This window comes from Anolis sagrei, chromosome 5 (assembly GCF_037176765.1).
Source record: "Anolis sagrei isolate rAnoSag1 chromosome 5, rAnoSag1.mat, whole genome shotgun sequence".
Classification (NCBI taxonomy): domain Eukaryota; kingdom Metazoa; phylum Chordata; class Lepidosauria; order Squamata; family Dactyloidae; genus Anolis; species Anolis sagrei.
In genome coordinates, this window is record NC_090025.1 from 50240322 (window position 1) to 50259047 (window position 18726).

Sequence of the window (18726 nt, forward strand, 5' to 3'; positions counted from 1 at the left end):
TTTATCATATAAAATTCAAAAAGGCCTAACAGCACAGAAGAATTTGAGTTGAAGACACAGCTGGCTCCCTCTAAGACACCTGAGGCACAAGTGGCCTTATTCAGACAAAGGGAAAGGGTTTACAAAGGGGAAAATAAAACAATCCAAAATGAAACAGCACCACTTCAACCCTGAATGATAAGCAGCTGCAAGGCAAAGTAAAGCCTGATGGTGTGAAAGTGTCTTTGTGAGAAAACTACCACCGGGGAAGGATAAACATGCCCTTCGAATCCTCTACCTGCCATGTTTGCTTGACTGCTCCCGAGAGTCTGCAGGATAAGCTGGAGCTCTCTCACGGCCGCTGCAGCTTCTTCCCCGCTGCACATATCAGGCTCCATGACAACCTCCATGAGGCCAACTCCTATCAGAGACAGAAGGCATGAGGCAAAAGGTTTTCCAACAGCAGGTTTTGATCTCAACATAAAAATCCTGACATAAAATTTTAGCATGCATGAAAGTGCCCAGTCTCTGTGTGAGGAAAACTTGGAGACCATTTATTATTAGGAAATCACTGTCAAAATGATCATATCTGCAAAACAGTCACATAGAAACTCATCTCTCCCTATTGTCAAGAAGGAAGTTATATCTAATGATGTTCTTCTAGGCATGGCAGTTTGCTCAAAAGTCATTATTGTGGGCTGACCTGTGTGTTGAGTATCAAAAGTGGGACAGAAACAACTCTGGATGTTAGAAAGCAGCAGAGACCAACAGGTAAAAAGTACTTAATTTTTCCTCAGTGACTCTTCTGCTTGTTCATCCGGAAGCTTTTCCTCACTTGAGATGCTACACACACATTAATACTGCAGCAGAGATTTTATGTTTAGCATCTGCACCTGGGGTGAAAGAAGTTTGGCTTTCGGGATATATTGGTTCACCGCTCACATAAAACCACTCAGCACAACCAGTGGTTGGGGATCACAGAAGTTATAGTGAAAAACACTGGAAGGCCAATAGTTCTCCACTGTTTATGTAGGCCAAAGTGGGCCACAGGCTAAATACATTTTTTTTTTGCTGCCACTTGCACATTTCAGTTGAATTCTTGGCTAAAACAGTCTTCTGAAAGCAATCAGGCTTGGGATCTGGCTGCCTAAGAAATTGCTTGTTTTGTTATAAACTTGTCCAGATCTCAAAAATTGCCGGAAGAGAATATTATTGCCATGAAGGACTATGTCACAGGCACAAAGGAGGGCGTTTTCCTGGACTGTCCCCCACAGAGTTGTAACCAAGTCTGTAGATATGAATAGTCATTGGGTTGTTGTGAGTTTTCCGGGCTGTATGGCCATGTTTCAGAAGCATTCTCTCCTGACGTTTCACCTGCATCTATGGCAGGCATCCTCAGAGGTTGGGAAAATAGGAAAATTGGGTTTATAGATCTGTGGAATGTCCAGGGAAGGAGAAACAACTCTTGTCTGTTTGAGGTAGGTGTGAATCTTTCAATTGGCCACCTTGATTAGCATTTAATGGCCTAGCAGTTTCAAGGTTTGGCTTCTTACAGCCTGGGGGAATTATTTGTTGGAAGGTGATTATCTGGCCCTGATTGTTTCTTATCTGGAATTGTCCTGTTTTTAAGTGTTGTTCTTTATTTACTGTTATGATTTTAGAGGTTTTTTTTTAATACTGGTAGCCAAATTTTGTTTATTTTTATGGTTTCTTCCTTTCTGTTGAAATTGTTCACATGCTTGTTGATTTCAATGGCTTCTCTGTGTAGTCTGATATGGTAATTGTTAGAGTGGTCCAGCATTTCTGTGTTCTCAAATAATGTGCTGTGTCCAGGTTGGTTCATCAAGTGCTCAGAAAGGAAGAAACTATGAAATTGAACAAAATCTGGCTATTAGGATTAAAAAAACCTCTAACATCATAAAGGTAAATAAAGAACAACACTCAAAAACAGTGGAATTCCAGACAAGAAACTATCAGGAAGGATTCCCCCAGACTGTAAGAAGTCAGATCTTGAAACTGCTAGGCTATTAAATGCTAATCGAGGTGGCCAATTGAAACATTCACACCTACCTCAAAGAGACAAGAGTTCTTTCTCCCACCTTGGACGTTCCACAGATATCTAAATCCAAATTTCCTAGTTTCCAAAAGATTTTACAACTTCTGAGGATGCCTGCCATAGATGTGGATGAAACATCAGGAGGGAATGCTTCTGGAACATGGCCATACAGCCCAGAAAAAAACACAGCAACACGATTCCAGCCATGAAAGCCTTTGCCAATGCAATGAATAGTCATATCTTGAAACTGGTCTTTTATTGTGATGATTTTCATAGTTTTAACAAATCACATCATTAAATGGTTTTATTGTCTAATTTGTTTTTAATAATGGTTTGTTAGGTAGTATAAAGCACTATCTTTTTAGTGGACAGGCAGGACATAAACAAGTCCATTTATCTAGGAAACCTGGCTAAATTGGAAACACCTGGCATGCATATATGTGAAGAACCAATCACCAATCTACCTCTGAAGAAAATGGCAAATGAAGAACAGAATTGGCAATCAGGCTCTCCAGCCTCCTGGAAGCTGCCAAACATGTAGATCAGTTCAATTTATCTTGAACCCTCAATCAGGACAAACTCTTGAAAATCACTGCCCAGCAACGTACTCAGGAGTTGCAGGAAACATATTTGTTTATTTAAATATGATACAAATACATGGACCAGAAATTGTTCCAAATCTACCTGCTCTGTTCAAATCAATCAGCGTCTGGCTTCTTAAATCATCATGAAGGCTCTTTCCACTATCTTGCTCCAACTGTATCTGCTTGATCCTCACGGTCTTGGTTATCACTTCATTCTGGTTCTTCCCTACACACAAGCTGTATGACAATGTTCCATTCACAGCAATGGGCAGCCTCTGTTGGGTGATCTGGTAGCCGGTCTGCATTTAGAAGTTTAACCATCAATTGTAATCAACTACTTAAAAACCCACACTTATCGTTTCCTTTTCCAACAGATGGCCCTTTCCTTTTAGCAATTATTAATAATGGATTCACATGATGCACACAATAAGTTTGGTGTAATCTTTCTACTTAGATGTCTCCTTTGTCATTCCATGTTGAAATGATTGCTTGCTTTAAAAAAAAAACTCCGATGAGGAACAGTAAGCAACACGAATTCCATTTTCTATCTGAAGCTCTGTTTTTCATATTAAACCATCCAAAGATCCCTAAACTCACATTTATCTTGTCTAAACTAGGCATCTCATTATAGGTTCTTACAATAATGCAGCACAGGGCAGCTCCGCATATTATGAGGGAACTACATAGGGAGAAATGACTCACAAAGGCAGGACAAAAGTGGTTAGTAGAAGAATTAAATACCAACTCTCCCCTGGAAATAGCCTCTATCCTGCATTAGTGTAAGGAGGCGGTGAAGCCATTATATTTCCCTAATAAAGAAACTGGACATTTTGTACATACTCCATGAGAAAGGGGGAAAGGTTTAGACTGCATTCATTTAGAATCACAGAGTTGGAAGGCCATCTGGTCCAATGCTCTTCCAATAAAGAAAACACCCTCAATAGATGTTCCTCTTGCCTTTGCCTTTAAACTCCTCATGAAAAAGAATTAGCCACCTTCTGAGACAATTTGTTCCACTGTCAAACAGCTGATATCACCTCATGTTTAGCAATAATTCCCCTGGCTTTAGCCTATAAAGCCCTGAATGGTTCCAGCCCAGATTACCTGTCCGAACATATCTCTCCCTACAAATCATCTAGGAATTTAAGATTGTCTGGGGAGGTCCTGCTCTCGATCCCGCCTTCTTCACAGGAGCGTCTGGTGGAGACGAGAGACAGGGCCTTCTCAGGGGTGGTCCCTTGGCTGTGGAACTCCCTCCCTAGATAGGCCCCTTCCCTTCTGACCTTCTGAAAAAAAGTAAAAACCTGGTTCTTTGAACAAGCTTTTGGAAATGCAGTGCAATGGACAAATGTAAGTTTGAAACATGGGATGGCCTAGACGATGCTACTGGAAAATGAGATTAATAGGAATACACCGTTTACTATATGTTTTTAATGGTTTTTATATTGTTTTATAATGTCGTTTTAAATGTTTTAACTGTATATTGTGGACTGTTATGGCCTCAAATGGCTGCCAATCTGTAAGCCGCCTTGAGTCGCCTTCGGGCTTGAGAAGGGTGGGATAAAAATATCATAAATAAATAAATAGTACGGGGTTTATCTGGAAAGTAAGGTTACAAGGAATGTCACTCTCACAGGGAATTTTCTCAGGGGAAGTTGGCATCACTGCCATGTGGCGAGAAGTTAAAGAACTAAATGAGCAGTGTCAGTCATCTGTAGCTCATCGACTGGTGTTGTGGTGAAGGTTAGAGATGAGTGTTCGTTTCCCACCAAGTGCGAACTTTGCACTGTAATACGCTACCTAATTGCTAAGGGCATGAATGTCGCTGCAATTCATCATAAATCAGTTTAGTTTATGGAGAGGGCATAATGTCAAGACAGCATGTGCCAAAATGGGTACAGAATATATTGTGAGACCGTGAAGAAACTTCACAGAGCCATCCTAAACAAACATCGTGGGATGCTGACGGCAGGAGTCTGTCTCCTTCATGACAATGCACGTCTGCACACCGGTTATGCAACACTAGAGTTGTTGACTTCATTTAGTTGGGATGTTTTAAGCCACCTTTCTTACAGCCCTGATCCTGCACCCAGTGACTATCATCTGTTCACTAAATTGGAGGAACACCTTGGTGGAAAATACTTTTCTGACGACTACGAGGTGAAAATCAAAGGAACAAACTGGTTGAAAACTGGTTGATTTGACCGGGGTGGTCCATGCCTTGGTCACCTCTAGATTGGATTACTATAATGCGCTCTACGTGGGGCTGCCCTTGAAAACGGCTCGGAAATTCCAACTGGTCCAATGGGCGGCGGCCAGGATGTTAACTGGCGCTCCTTACAGAGAGAGGTCAACCCTTCTGTTTAAGGAGCTCCATTGGCTGACGTTTACCTACCGAACCCAATTCAAGGCGCAGGTGCTTACCTACAAAGCCCTAAACGGTTTGGGACCTGCCTACCTGCATGACCGCATCTCCGTTTATGAACCCACGTGGTCCCTTCGCTCATCCGGAGAGGCCCTGCTTGCGATCCCAACTGCGTCGCAGGCGTGTTTCGTGGGGACGAGGGACAGGGCCTTCTCTGTGGTTGCCCCCGACTTTGGAACACCCTCCCCAAAGACATTAGACTAGCACCCACGCTAGCAGTCTTTAGGAAGAACTTGAAGACCTGGCTATTCCGATGTGCCTTTCCAGAATAGGATAACCCCCAGCACTATGTCACAGAAGCACTTTATTAGAGTTTAAGACTCTCTGCACATTGCACTTGCCCAGAATCCCAACATACCTCCTGTCACACCCAGCACTTTTTAACCTGTACCCATAACTGGCCCGGCCCTGGTTTTTATTGCATAATGGTGTAATGTTTTGTTATTGCTTATGTTTTTAATTTGCTTTGTACTGTATTGTTATTGTTTGCTGTTGTTGTGTTGAGGCCTTTGCCTTTGTAAGCCGCATCGAATCCTTTGGGAGATGCTAGCGGGGTACAAATAAAGTTTAATAATAATAATAATAATAATAATAATAATAATTGAAAAGGGCAAAGGGAAACTTATATGAGACAGGTATCAAAAACTCATCCCACGAATGACAAAATGCATTGAACTGAATGGTGATTATGTGGAAAAATACTGTAATACCTATGCTACAATCCAGGTAAGTTTTATTAAAATATATTAATTCTTTGTATTTTTTTAAAAAAATCTTGTGACCTCACTTTCTGGATAACCCTCGTAATTTGCATCTATTGGTTCGAGTCTTACCAACAACAAATATATTTGCTTCATCATTTGTGTGTCAGCTCTTCAAATATTTAAAGATGTCTATCATACTGCTTTTTAATAATTTTCTCTTTAGGCCTGACAAATCATAGTAGATATGACTTTGTTATGGTATACTCCTTTATTAGTTTTTCACTTGGCTGAGCCTTGGCACTGAAAATGGGTTCAGGGGATTAATTATCATGAGCCCCTGCTGAAATGAAGGCTTGTACTCTTAGAGGAAGACTCCAGACCTAAGTGAATGGCTTAGCAGTTCCACTATTCTGGGATGAATCATGAGCAAATGTTACTAAGAAGCTCAGCTTTGATGTATACATGTAACTTGTATTTTCTTAGCATTACCCTGTCTAATCCAGGATCTCTATGGGCGAGAATTTCATGGCAACTATGATACTGATGTAAACACGCTAGGCTAGCCACCTTTGTTTTATCTGAAGTCTGTGACTCAGGCGTGAATCCTATCAACAATCCTCACTGGAGCAGACCCTTAATCAGTACTTGTGTAGCTTATTCTAGGCAGAGGCAATCAATAGGATTCAGGTCTCAGCATGCCTTCAACCCTAACTGAAGCAAAAACAAGTCGCACTAAGGAAAACTTTAAAATTCCAGATATATAGCCTTTCTGATTATCAGGGCAGTATCTGATACTTTGAGTGTTTATAGTGGCGAACCTAAAGCTTTGATGGGAAACATGGTCTCATCCAAAGTGTCATCCCCTCTAAATAAATTACCAGGTTATAAAATCACCTGGACATCTGGCAATGATTGATTATAATGCATAATGCTTTCTCTTTTGTTCTGTATATCTCTTTATATTTTTCAAAAGCATAACTTTTCCTGTATTTAATATAATAATAATAATAATAATAATAATAATAATACAACTATATTTCACCCTATATCCCTGAGGGGATTCAGGGCAGATTCCAACAAACAAAAAAGTTCATTCAGTTATGTGGGCTGGTTTTATGACAGGTGATGTTAACTGGGCTAACATGGTCTAATGAAGCCCGAATACAATAATAATTTCAATCCGAGGTCTGGTAGCAGTCTCTCATCATCTAATCCTCCTACTCTCCATATGCTAATGAACAAAAGTAAGTTTTTAGTTGTTTTTTGAAGGAGAGAAGGGAAGGGGTCATCTTTATTTCTTTAGGGAGGGAGTTCCAGAGGTCGGGGAGCAATCACAGAGAAGGCTCTATCTCTCGTTCCCACCATTTGTTTTAACTTATTCATGTGGACAGGAACCAGTTAGAGCAGTGGTTCTCAACCTGTGGGTCCCCAGGTGTTTTGGCCTACAACTCCCAGAAATCCCAGCCAGCTTACCAGCTGTTAGGATTTCTGGGAGTTGAAGGCCAAAACATCTGGGGACCCACAGATTGAGAATCACTGAGTTAGAGGTTTCTTCCATCGTCTATAAAAAAGTTGTTGGTCTCTTGATTCCATCTTAAGTTTGTCCAAAACTGTTGTCATTTTATCTGATGTCTAGCTGCCTTTAAGGACTAAATTATTCAAGGACTCAATGAAGTCCCTTATGGGATCTAATATGGGCTGATTGTCTATATCTAACTCAATAAATTACCCAGGGTTTACTTGGACCTTACCCTACTCTTCATGATTAACACCCTCTTGGTCCTACTCACATGATTAGTCCATATTTCTAGAGCTACAGCTCGAGAAAACCTAAATTAGCATATTTATACTTTTGTTTCACCTCAAATTAATATGTTACAGCTAGCATTGTTCTTTCTAATGTGTTATTTCCAACTAAGTTTTACTGCATAAGATTTTAATAAGATTATAAGATGCTTCTGATCTTTTAGAAGGAAATGGGATATACAGAAGCAGTAGAAACATACAACACTTCTTAGGAGTGTTGAGTTAAACTGGCTTTTGAAGACATTTTGGTCCACATCTGGTGCGTAGCTTTAATCTTCGTTATTTTAAAAAAGCTTTTAGTATCTTTAGCAATTCAATTATGATTTCAAATAGAAATGAAGACTTCTTATTTCAAATAATAAAACCTGACTTTGTAATGGATTTGAATGGATTTCACTTTGTCAAATGTACTGATTCCAAAGAAGGTCCGGTCCTAATGTAAACATAATTTGTAACACCCAGGAACGGTAGCTGAAAATCAACTACTGTACCTTTTCACTTTAGAGATTAGTGGCTTTGAAGAACTCTTTGGGTCCCCAGAAATAACCAGAGCAAATGGACGTGATGCCCGTGTGTATGTGTTTGTAAAACATTAATTTCAAGAGATCAATAGCAGGCAATTTTGTCTCAACCCCATCAGACAATTAGTTGGGAACAGAGGAAGTCTGGCCCTCGCTGTACCTTCTCCCAATTCAATTACTGAGAGACACTGGAAACATGAGGCACAGCGCTGGAGTCAGCAATCAGGACAATCACCTTCAATCAGCAAGAGCCGGACTACAGACGTCTATTCATCAGGACACCGTGCCTCATCCAGCTTGGACGGGCAAAACAATAGCAGAGAACAAAAAACATCTTTTCTCCCAGCCTGTTTTCCCATCCATTCTTCAAGCTTGCCCCTCTTCCGATTTGCTAAGGAACAAAGCTTGATACATACTCACAGGCAGATCTGCATAGAAATAGTGCTTCCTATCAAACAAGGACTTCTTGTTTATGGTGCAGTTCAGCGCGAGGCCCGTCACTATGGCTGCTTCTACACACCTCCTGTTGAGAACCTAAGGAAACACGACGTGGCATTTTGCTTAGATGCCAGGGTTTAAACAAATGCCTCATCGGCACACTGTCTTTTAAAGAAGGCAGATTCCCTTTTGCTTGTCATCAAGAAGAATTATCTCTTCCCTTTTGCGTGGGAGACTCAAGCTTCACAGTTAGAATCTGAATTCTTCATGCTCAAGGATATCTTCCTGTACAGTGACTGGGGGAGGACCTGGAGTATCTCTCGCTCAGGAACAAACATATGTTTGAACATGCGACAGAATGTAGGCTTAAGCCTTGGCACCCTCTGTTTAGGGGCTGTTTTTCTACATTAAGATTGAAAATGTTGAAAAGTTAATTTTCACCCACTGTGAGCAACAGTGCAGGCCAACCACTGGGCCATTTCAGCAAGATGATTTCTGAACTCACTTATGAACAAACATTTCAGTATCTCACATTCCAATTAATTAAAGTGGTCGGTAAATGACAGCGACTGATACAAGGATAACTTATTAATTTCTGGATGCTATATATGACGGCTGAGTGTGAAAAGGAAGGAAAAAAGAATTTACTGTCACAATACAGTGCCTTCCTAGTCACTTTTGTTATAAATCATCCTCATCATTATATATAGAGTCTCACGTATCCAACCTTCGCTCATCCAACATTCTGTATTATCCAACACAGTCTGCCTCCTGCCCGGATCCACAGCTGTTTCAATACATTGCAATGTTTTGGTGCTAAATTTATAAATACAGTAATTATTACATAACATTACCGTGCATTGAACTGCTTTTTCTGTCAGTGTGTTGTAAAACATGATGTTTTGGCATTTAATTTGTAAAAGTTCATAATGTAATTTGACGTTTGATAGGCTTTTCCTTAATCCCTCCTTATTATCCAACATTTTTGCTTATCCAGCGTTCAGCTGACCCGTTTATGTTGGATAAGCAAGACTCTACTGGATAGGCCTTTATGTACACTATCTCACTTACCTTAGCAAACACCCCATAAAGGAGACAAGAATTAGTCTACTGCACTGCTTTGTATGGGGAAGGAGTTGCTATTCAACTGAAACTCCCACTATCCCTCATCACTGACAATATGCTGGTTCAAACTGCTAAGCATTGCAGATCAACATCTGGAAGGCCATAACTGCCCATCCCTGCTGTAGTCTTCAGCCCTACCAAAAGCCCCTTCATATAAAAAAATGTCTCATTCCTCCCAAGGATATTGCTGCTGGCACCTTTTGCAAACATTTATGTTGATTCCAATAAGAGTAAAAAAAATAATAATAACATTGTTAAATTCAATAATAGTCATGGCCCAATTTTTTTCTTCCAGTTCATTTGATTCAATATACTGAGAATAAGAATAAGACATTGTCCAAGCATCTTTCATTTTTGTAAAGACAATTATTTGATCTTTAAAATACAGGCAGACAAAGAGTCAACTCTAAACTCCTTGGATCAACCTGTCTCTGGTTCAGAAACTGTGAATTGCCTCATTTAGAAATTTATTGGAATCACAATCCACCTTTGAAATAGGTTGGTACTCCCTCCCGCAATAAGGCTTTATATGCAAATCAATGAATTCACTTAAAAAATAGAAATGTACATCCGCTCAATTCTGATTTTGTCCCCCCCCCCCCCCCCCGAGATCTGCCATATTTGGAAGACTGTGTAGCCTTCTGTGGTTCACAGGGGCAAAACACTGAATTTCAGACCCACCACAGTTTATATCCCCTGATATGAAATAAATATGGCAAGGAAGTATTGGCTCTTTTCACAGAAAAATAGGGAACATGTCATTCCTGATTTTAGCTGCAAAAATGTCTTGTGAGTACTGGAAAAGAGGCTGAATATCAGCCTCAATCTGTAGGCTCTCTATTATTGCTGTGGGCTTTAAGTATTGTTCCAGAATGAGATTTTTTTTCATGTCAGGAGAAACTTGATAAACTACAAGTTGTTTCTGGTGTGAGAGAATTGGCTGTTTGCAAGGACATTGTCCAGGGGACACCCGGATGTTTGATGTTTTACCATCGTTGTGGAAGGCTTCTCTCATGTCCCCGCATGGGGAGCTGGAGCTGACAGAGGGAGCTCAACTCGCTCTCCCCGGATTCAAACCGCTGGCCTGTTGGTTAGCAGTCCTGTTGGCACAAGGGTTCAACCCATTGCGCCACTGGGGGCTCCTCCCAGAATGAGATATGGAGAGTGCATAAAAGATAATCCAGTATAGGCTGCAAACAATTTACATGCTAGTACTTCCTACACTTTTTTACTTTCGTGGTGTGGATTTTTGATGATACAGGGCGTTTCAAAATGATGAACCCAGTTCTAAAGCAGTACATTTCACAACGGCAACACGTTGCGATTACGCACAAAGTCAAAAATTGTTTTTCGAACCATTCTGAGCCAGAAACAAATTTTAAAAAACCCTCTGCAAATGGAGAAAATATCATTGAACCTTATGTTGTGGAGTTACATCTTGTGAATGAATGTTATGAGGGTCTGTTTGTACAGTAGGAGAAGCATCTAGCGGTAATCTTTTGAAATCTCACACTCCACCTTTTCAAGTGGCAAGTTTGTGGTTGCAGAGATACAGCAATTACAAATCACATCCATCTTTTTGAAACATCCTGTGTTACTTATGGACTCTAACAACTAATACATAATATCCCCTGAGACTGGAAGAGTTCTATATTTTAATGCTTAAACTGGTAAGAATCTAAGACCACCATTGGCCTGCTGGACCCAGTTTTTGGGTGGCACACTGCAGAAAGGAACACACCTTCATTCGGGCAATCACCTTTCACCCACTGCCTTAGCTCTGATATCACAGAAGCGAAGCCAAAGGCAGCTATGGCACCTATGATACTTATAACTCTCCAGGGCTATAGTGACATCACAACTCCTTACTACTGGATACTAGGCCTGTTTGATCAAGAAAAAATTTGTTTCTAAATTCGATTCTTAATTGGGGTGTTTTTTTGTTTCGATATTAAAAATATTTACAAAACTTTCAAAAAAAATGTTTTGTTATTTACGAATTTTCGTTATTATTTACAAAACATTTTTGAAAAAAATTTTTTCTTGATCAAACAGGCTAAGTGTGAATGTTGCAGTAGTAATGGTCACCTTGATTAGCATTGAATGGCTTTCTCCCACCCTGGACATTCCATAGATAATATTAGATGATATAACTCACCATTTGCCTAGTTTCCAACAGACCTCTGAGGATGCCTGCCATAGATGTGGGCAAAATGTCAGGAGAGAATGCTTCTGGAACATGGTCATACAGCCCTGAAAAGTCACACAAGCCGGATGGCGCGCGGAGGCCGCTTGTGAGCCCGCGCGCGCCATCCAATGGGCTCCGGCGCCCCCCTCCTCCTCCTCCTCCTCCTCCTCTTCCTCCCAGCTGGGAGGAAGAGGAGGAGGAGGAGGAGGAGGAGGGGGGCGCAGGAGCCAAAGCCGGATGGCGCGCGGAGGCCGCTTGTGAGCCCGCGCGCGCCATCCAATGGGCTCCGGCGCCCCCCCCCTCCTCCTCCTCCTCCTCTTCCTCCCAGCTGGGAGGAAGAGGAGGAGGAGGAGGAGGAGGAGGGGGGCGCAGGAGCCAGAGCCGGATGGCGCGCGGAGGCCGCTTGTGAGCCCGCGCGCGCCATCCAATGGGCTCCGGCGCCCCCCTCCTCCTCCTCCTCCTCCTCCTCTTCCTCCCAGCTGGGAGGAAGAGGAGGAGGAGGAGGAGGAGGGGGGGGCGCAGGAGCCAGAGCCGGATGGCGCGCGGAGGCCGCTTGTGAGCGCGCGCGCGCCATCCAATGGGCTCCGGAGGAAGAGGAGGAGCCAGAGCCGGATGGCGCGCTCAGCAGCAGCCTCCATGCAATTAACGAGCGGAGCTTCAGCTCGTAAAATACATGGGGCTGCTGCTTCGATATTTTTAAACCCTTCCGGGTTTAAAAATATGTTTTGATATCGCTTCGGATATGCAAAAAATAACGATTTTAATACGAATTAACGAATTAACGAAACGAAACCGACAGGCCTACTGGATACTACTTCCGATCCCTGGAACAGGCAATGTAGCCCATCAAATGTGGTTGGAGTAGAGCTTACATCAGGATGAGCCAGAAAAGCCAGCAGCAAGTGATAATAGGAATCCCAATCTAATGTCTAAATTGTCATAGTTGCTCCTTCCTTCCTAGTTTGTAGATGCTTGGTATACTTTGTCCATTTTATATGGAATCTTGCAGAAAACGCTTGCTTCTCCATGTCAGTGCTCAATCCTCTGGAAAAGATAAGCTCACTCAACTTGCAATAAACAAGTGAAATATACTGTCAAAACCTAATCTCTTTTCTCACTCCCATTCTAGCAGATGTCAATTTATTGATGCAGCAGTCTTACTTTTCAGTATTCTCTGTTGAATGTTTGAAAATGTTGAAATTCAAGAGTTCCAAAGCAACTCTAAAAACATATGGATTTGGGTGTTTATTTCCAAATGAATCATTGTAATGTTTATTCAGGATAATTTGATAAGCTTGCGTAGTATTTTAATTTTGTTTAAAGTTTTGTTTTGGGAAGACTGAGGGGTAACTGTTGGGGAAAGGAGGATTTCTCTATCTACTGTGTTGCTTATACTGGTTCTTATTTTAATGGTTATGCATTCAACTGCTAATAACTAGCCATCTCCTGCCACACGTTGCTGTGGCCCAGACTGTGTATATGTGTTTTGTGTGTATATGTGTGTGTTTGGGTATATATATGTGGTTTTGCGCATGCGTTGTATTTTTTTTTAAAAAAAATGGCTTTTTAAGTCTCTTCTGCTGTGTTTTTCAGTGTTTTTATGAGTGATGGTCACTCGTTGGCCTGATATGTATATTGTGTCCAAATTTGGTGTCAATTCGTCCAGTGGTTTTTGAGTTATATTAATCCCATAAACAAACATTACATTTTTAAATATAGATTTTCTTGTATTATTTCTTGAAGTGATTTTTAAAACTGTAACTGCTTTAACTTTTGTAACCTACCTTGAGTTCCAAAATGAAAAGAAAAAAAAAGACGTAAGATGGTGATAACACCCCTATTCTCATAATGGATCCAAAATGGATCAAATTCAAACTTAATCCAGACAAGAAAAGAGTTACTGTAGGTAAGGAAATCTAACACTTTGGATGGGAGCATGAACCCCCAAACACTAAATACACCTTCAAATATACTCTTGGACATGGGGCTACAGGATCAGATGATGGTGGAGGTGACTAGGAGAACATTTTATCAGATTAAACTGGACAGATCTTGCTTACTAAAACGGCGTTACATACTGGGTTTAGAAGGTCTCATCATCTTTTAAACTGTTTATTTATGTTCACAGTATTGTTCTATATTGTTTTATTAATTGATATGTGATTATTGTGTTATTGTATTTGTTTGTTTTGCTGTAAGCCATCCTGAGTCTGTAGACAGTTTGTAGGTTGTGTTTCTTCATCAGCTTCCCTATGCGACCAGTGGTTCCCTTGATGTATGGTAAGAACACTTTTCCTCTGGGTGGATCTTTGTCTTTACTCTCATGGCTTGTGGCTGTCACTCCTTTTTTGGCAAAACATTTTCAGGGACCCAAAACAAAAGCATACCATAAAAACCACAATCCATGGCACGTGGTTCACTCTGACCATTCCTGCCTTTAATGCTGTTTGCCTATTAAAAATAATTTATGGGGTGCTGTTATTAATGTTGTGCAGTCTGGTTTTGTCAGCTGTGACAGTTTTGGCTTATCTTCTTTATCATTTTTCAAAATCACGTTGAATGACAAATTGTAAAATGTGGTCAGAATTGTCACAGTTTCACAGGAAGGATCAGAGACAGTAACTCCTTTAAGAAATGCTGCGGGGGGGGGGGGGGGGATTACTGCAGTTTCACAAGTAATCTCTTCCAGCTCATGCGTTTCCTTTCGTCTTCCCTTCTACTACGACCTTCTGAGTGGAGGACAAAAGATGTGTTTTCTAGGACACAATTAGCAATGCACAGCTCAGCTCTAGTTGTTATCTAGGTCTTATACATGCGCATATACAGCCAGAGTGTGGAAAGTGAAATAGGAAATAACAGTACAACAAGTTTACTTTTGCTTAGGAATGAGAAATGTGTGTTTCTTAGATACCACAAGCTGGTGAGGAAATAAGGTATGCTGTTCCAAATTTTATTATTTTAAGGGATTTATTAGAGAGAGCATGCATCTTCCCCTACCTCCCACTCCACCTCACCTTCAAAAGAGCTTCGTTGATTTTGCCTTGTATTTTTTAACCTTCTGAAAAATCCAAGCTCTGGGTAAGAGATGCAAACATATATTTCAGGCATTTAGCCAGATTGCCATTAAACCTTTAGTGTAATTACTGTGGCTGTTTATTATATATTTCAGAAAAACAGCTAGGACTAAATAAAGAGTTCATAACATTTAAGAGAAATGTTTACTGGAGGCAGAATAGACCCAATTAGTCCTAACTTGAAAACCAAAATGAGAGAATAAATATAATGATGAAAAACTAAATTGTTTTAGTGTCAAAAGAATAATTTTAGATGCAGCAAGTGTTTCTACTTTCAGCAGGTAGTTTTTCCTTCTAAACATTAAAACAATCATTATTATGGCCTCAAGAGCCTTTTAGGTTTTTGCTGGGCATTGGAGTGTCATCTAATTATAACTTGATTGTGTTAGATATACAGTACAATTCTATTCAAAAGCAGCTGCATTTAACTCACTAGGATCTATTAGGCAAATGATGCAATGTGTTGTTGTGGTTTGTATGTTGGACTAGAAGGATTCAAACCATTATTCAGCCACATGACTTATCCAGGATCACCAACCAAAGTCCCACTCTTTTTGCCTAAGGAGGAGGCAATGATAAAGCTCTTCTGATAAATCTTGCAAGAAAATGCTTTGGTATTGTTGCCATATGTCACAGGCAACTTGAAAGTGCAGGATTACAACCCTGGCCAGCATCTAGCTTAGTAGTTCTCAAACTGCGGGTCCCCAGGTGTTTTGGCCTACAACTTCCAGAAATCCCAGCCAGTCTACCAACTGTTAAGATTTCTGGAAGTTGAAGGCCAAAACATCTGGGGACCCACAGGTTGAAAACCACTTAGCTGCTTCTGTGGATGGAATGTTTCCATGAGCAGAACCCGGAAGAAATCTCCCCTTCCCCTGCAGGACCCATGCACTCTTGTTCCAGAGAACTTGGTAAATTTTCAGGCTCAATTTATGGACAGATTGAAGGACTGAAGTGGGAAGGAGATGAAGCCATTCAAAGTATCATTGCACTAGTGAACAGGTATGGCATTCATTTTATGCCCCACGACTCTGACACACCACGGTTTTAATATCTGTTTGGCCATGGAAATCCACAGAGTGATTTTGGGCAAGCTGCACTTTCTGCATCAGAGGAAGGCAGTAGAACAGGGGTGTCAAATTCATCTTAATCAAGGGCCATATCAGTCTTATGGTTACCTTCAAAGGGCTACTGAATCCATGGATGGAAGATTTATGGATACAGAGATCTAACTATATGTTTTTTTACACAATGCCAGGTGTTCTTTAGTTTTTACCCAGTTTTGGTCTCCAGATGTTATTGAAGGTCAGCTCCCATAACTTTTGATTATCTGCCATGTGGACTGAAATGATGGGAATTGCAACCCAATAGCACTTGTGGCTATAAGGTCTGGGGAAAAGATAAAGGACGTTTAAAACCATGTTTCATATCCATAAGCCTGGTACCTAAATTCAACCCCCACTATCCTGATTAAACAGAACAAATTGTAGCCTTCCAGATGTTACTGTATCACAACTCCCATCAGCTCTAGTCATGATGTCTAATGAGGAGGAATACAGAAGTTGTAGTCCAGCATCTGACAGGCCATATAAAGGACGGATTTGGTCATGGGCCTTTAGTTGGTCACATGTGCAATAGAAGAAATCCTGTCTAGAAAAGGCATACACTTGCTTTAAGTTTGCTATAAGAAGTGACTTGAAGGCAACATCATTGAAAAAAATTGTTATGAAAGTAAAACTACTGTTTTCATATTTTATCTGTATGAGATCAAAAATTTTACAAACATGGTTTTTGTGTGTCTATGCATGTATATGCGCATATATATATATATATATATCGTTTAGGCATATAGTTATCTTAAGAGGTCTTTGTGCAGGGGTGACAATTGCTAAAATATTCCATATTTCTTTGTTATGGTTTTCTCTTACTACTTTTACAGGAAAATTGGGTGAGATGTCTTGTTGGTGGTGGCCTCAAAAATCCCATCTGTGATAACTCAATTGCCTTAACTCTGCCTTACTTCTGCCCATACCCAATCATTTTTATTTAGATATATTTTTGGCCATTAATTGGTTGTTGCTGAAAGGTCTTTATTGGGGATGCTGTTGTTTGTTTGTTTGTGTTGCAAGATTGTTCTTAATGTGTTGATATTTTTAATATAATACTATTTTGTTAACTGTTCTTTAATATTATAACTGACTTTTAACTGTGTTCCATTTCAATCAGCATTGTAGGCTGCCTTGGGTCCTATAAAGGAACTAGGTAGGATATATATTTATTATAAAAAATAAATTACATTAAATAAGCTCACTGTACTTTTCCTGGAGGCTTAATTTGTATTTCAAGATAAATGATGTGCTTCTGAGAATGTCTAATCATTTTTCATGTTCTTACCACACTCTATGCTTTCTCTCTCTCTCTCTCTCTCCCTCCCTTTCTCTCTCTCACACACACACACACACACACAGGCAACAACTTTTTCTGGCAATTTCCTTTTTGTCTAACAATTGCTTTTTCATTTATTTTGCCTTCAAAGAGGCTACTACCATATACTAACTCACACCTTTCTCTAAATGTATCCCTTTCTGTGAGAAAGATACGGTATAAATCCAATAAATAAATTAATAATAATTAAATATATGTTGTGTACTTTCAAGTTGTTTCCAATTTGTGGGGACCATAAGGTAAACCCATTCTGTGATTTTATTGGCAAGATTTGTTCAAAAGGGAGTTCTCCCTTTGAAGTTCAAAGAGTGTGACCTACCAATGGTCACCATATGGGCTTTAATGCCAAGCAGGGATCTGAACCAGAGAGTGAGAGTAAAAATATGTTAAAATATTAATACTAAACGTATGTAGCCGGAGCTGTGTGGCTTGTCACAACAGTACCACCCAACTCTAGCAACCATTATGCCGATATTTACAATTTGGTGGTAAAAGACTTGCAAATGATACATTCATTACAGGGCTTAAGCAAAGACATGTTAGCATTTCTTTGCGTGGAGGCTGTATTATTTACATAGATTTGGACTGACAATCTACAAAAAAGAAAAAAAAAAAGAAAAAAAAGAAACAACAAAATGCACCTATGTACTTTTAAAATAACTAGACCTGGCAACATAGTTCCCCTGCCAAACATGGTGCTTAATCTTGCATTGGATGATGTCTTGGACTTGATTTCTAAAATTATAGAATTAGAGAAATTAACTAAAAGTATGGTGCTTCAATCTAATGTAGATGTCTAACAGCTATTAGATGTTCATTGATTCACTAATCTTCACCACTCTTGTTGTCAGAAAGCACATCTTGCATAATAAAGACCACAATATACTGGTGTTGTGGAAAAGAAAAATTCAATAAAGACAATCCTGCATCATCAACAGAAATTGGAAAAAGAGATGTTGTTACTGCTATTCATCAATGTGTATGTAACTGGTTACATTCAGAGAAAGGTGGGTCAAATAAACAAACCTATCACATTCCATCCTCAGTTACTTCAAATGAGGTATCATTAAGAATCCCATGATGGATTTAAAAAAAGTTAATAATGGACTTTTCTATGTCTTTTTTATTCTGCCATTGCAAAACTAATTTAAGACACATCACAGAAATACTACGACTCCTCAAACTAAGAAATTTATAACCAACAGCCAAAATCCTTTTTTGCAAATAAAATGATTTTCCTTTGCAGTCTAAGCTCATCATGCTTCAGTCATCACTCCCCAGGTGATAGATTAATGTTGTAAATTAATTAACTATTGATATGGAACTTCAGGTTCAAAATAATTAAGCAGTTCACTTTCTCAGTTTGACTTTTTCCCAGTTA

The 18726-nt window shown here is 40.0% G+C and overlaps 1 protein-coding gene across 3 annotated transcripts in view; it reads right to left on the reverse strand.

The window, feature by feature from the left end:
• The window catches only part of GATB (glutamyl-tRNA amidotransferase subunit B), an 89063-nt gene that overhangs the window by 59966 nt on the left and 10371 nt on the right, over window positions 1–18726 (reverse strand). For 2 of the 3 annotated variants that reach the window (XM_060778844.2, XM_060778843.2), the window contains exons 3-5: window positions 8496–8609; window positions 2720–2918; window positions 278–400 (exon numbers count right to left, since the gene is read on the reverse strand). In XM_060778844.2, the coding sequence (XP_060634827.2) occupies window positions 278–400; window positions 2720–2918; window positions 8496–8609 (436 nt within the window). The remainder of the gene's footprint in view (window positions 1–277; window positions 401–2719; window positions 2919–8495; window positions 8610–18726) is intronic. The other variant, XM_060778845.2, reaches the window with a different exon arrangement.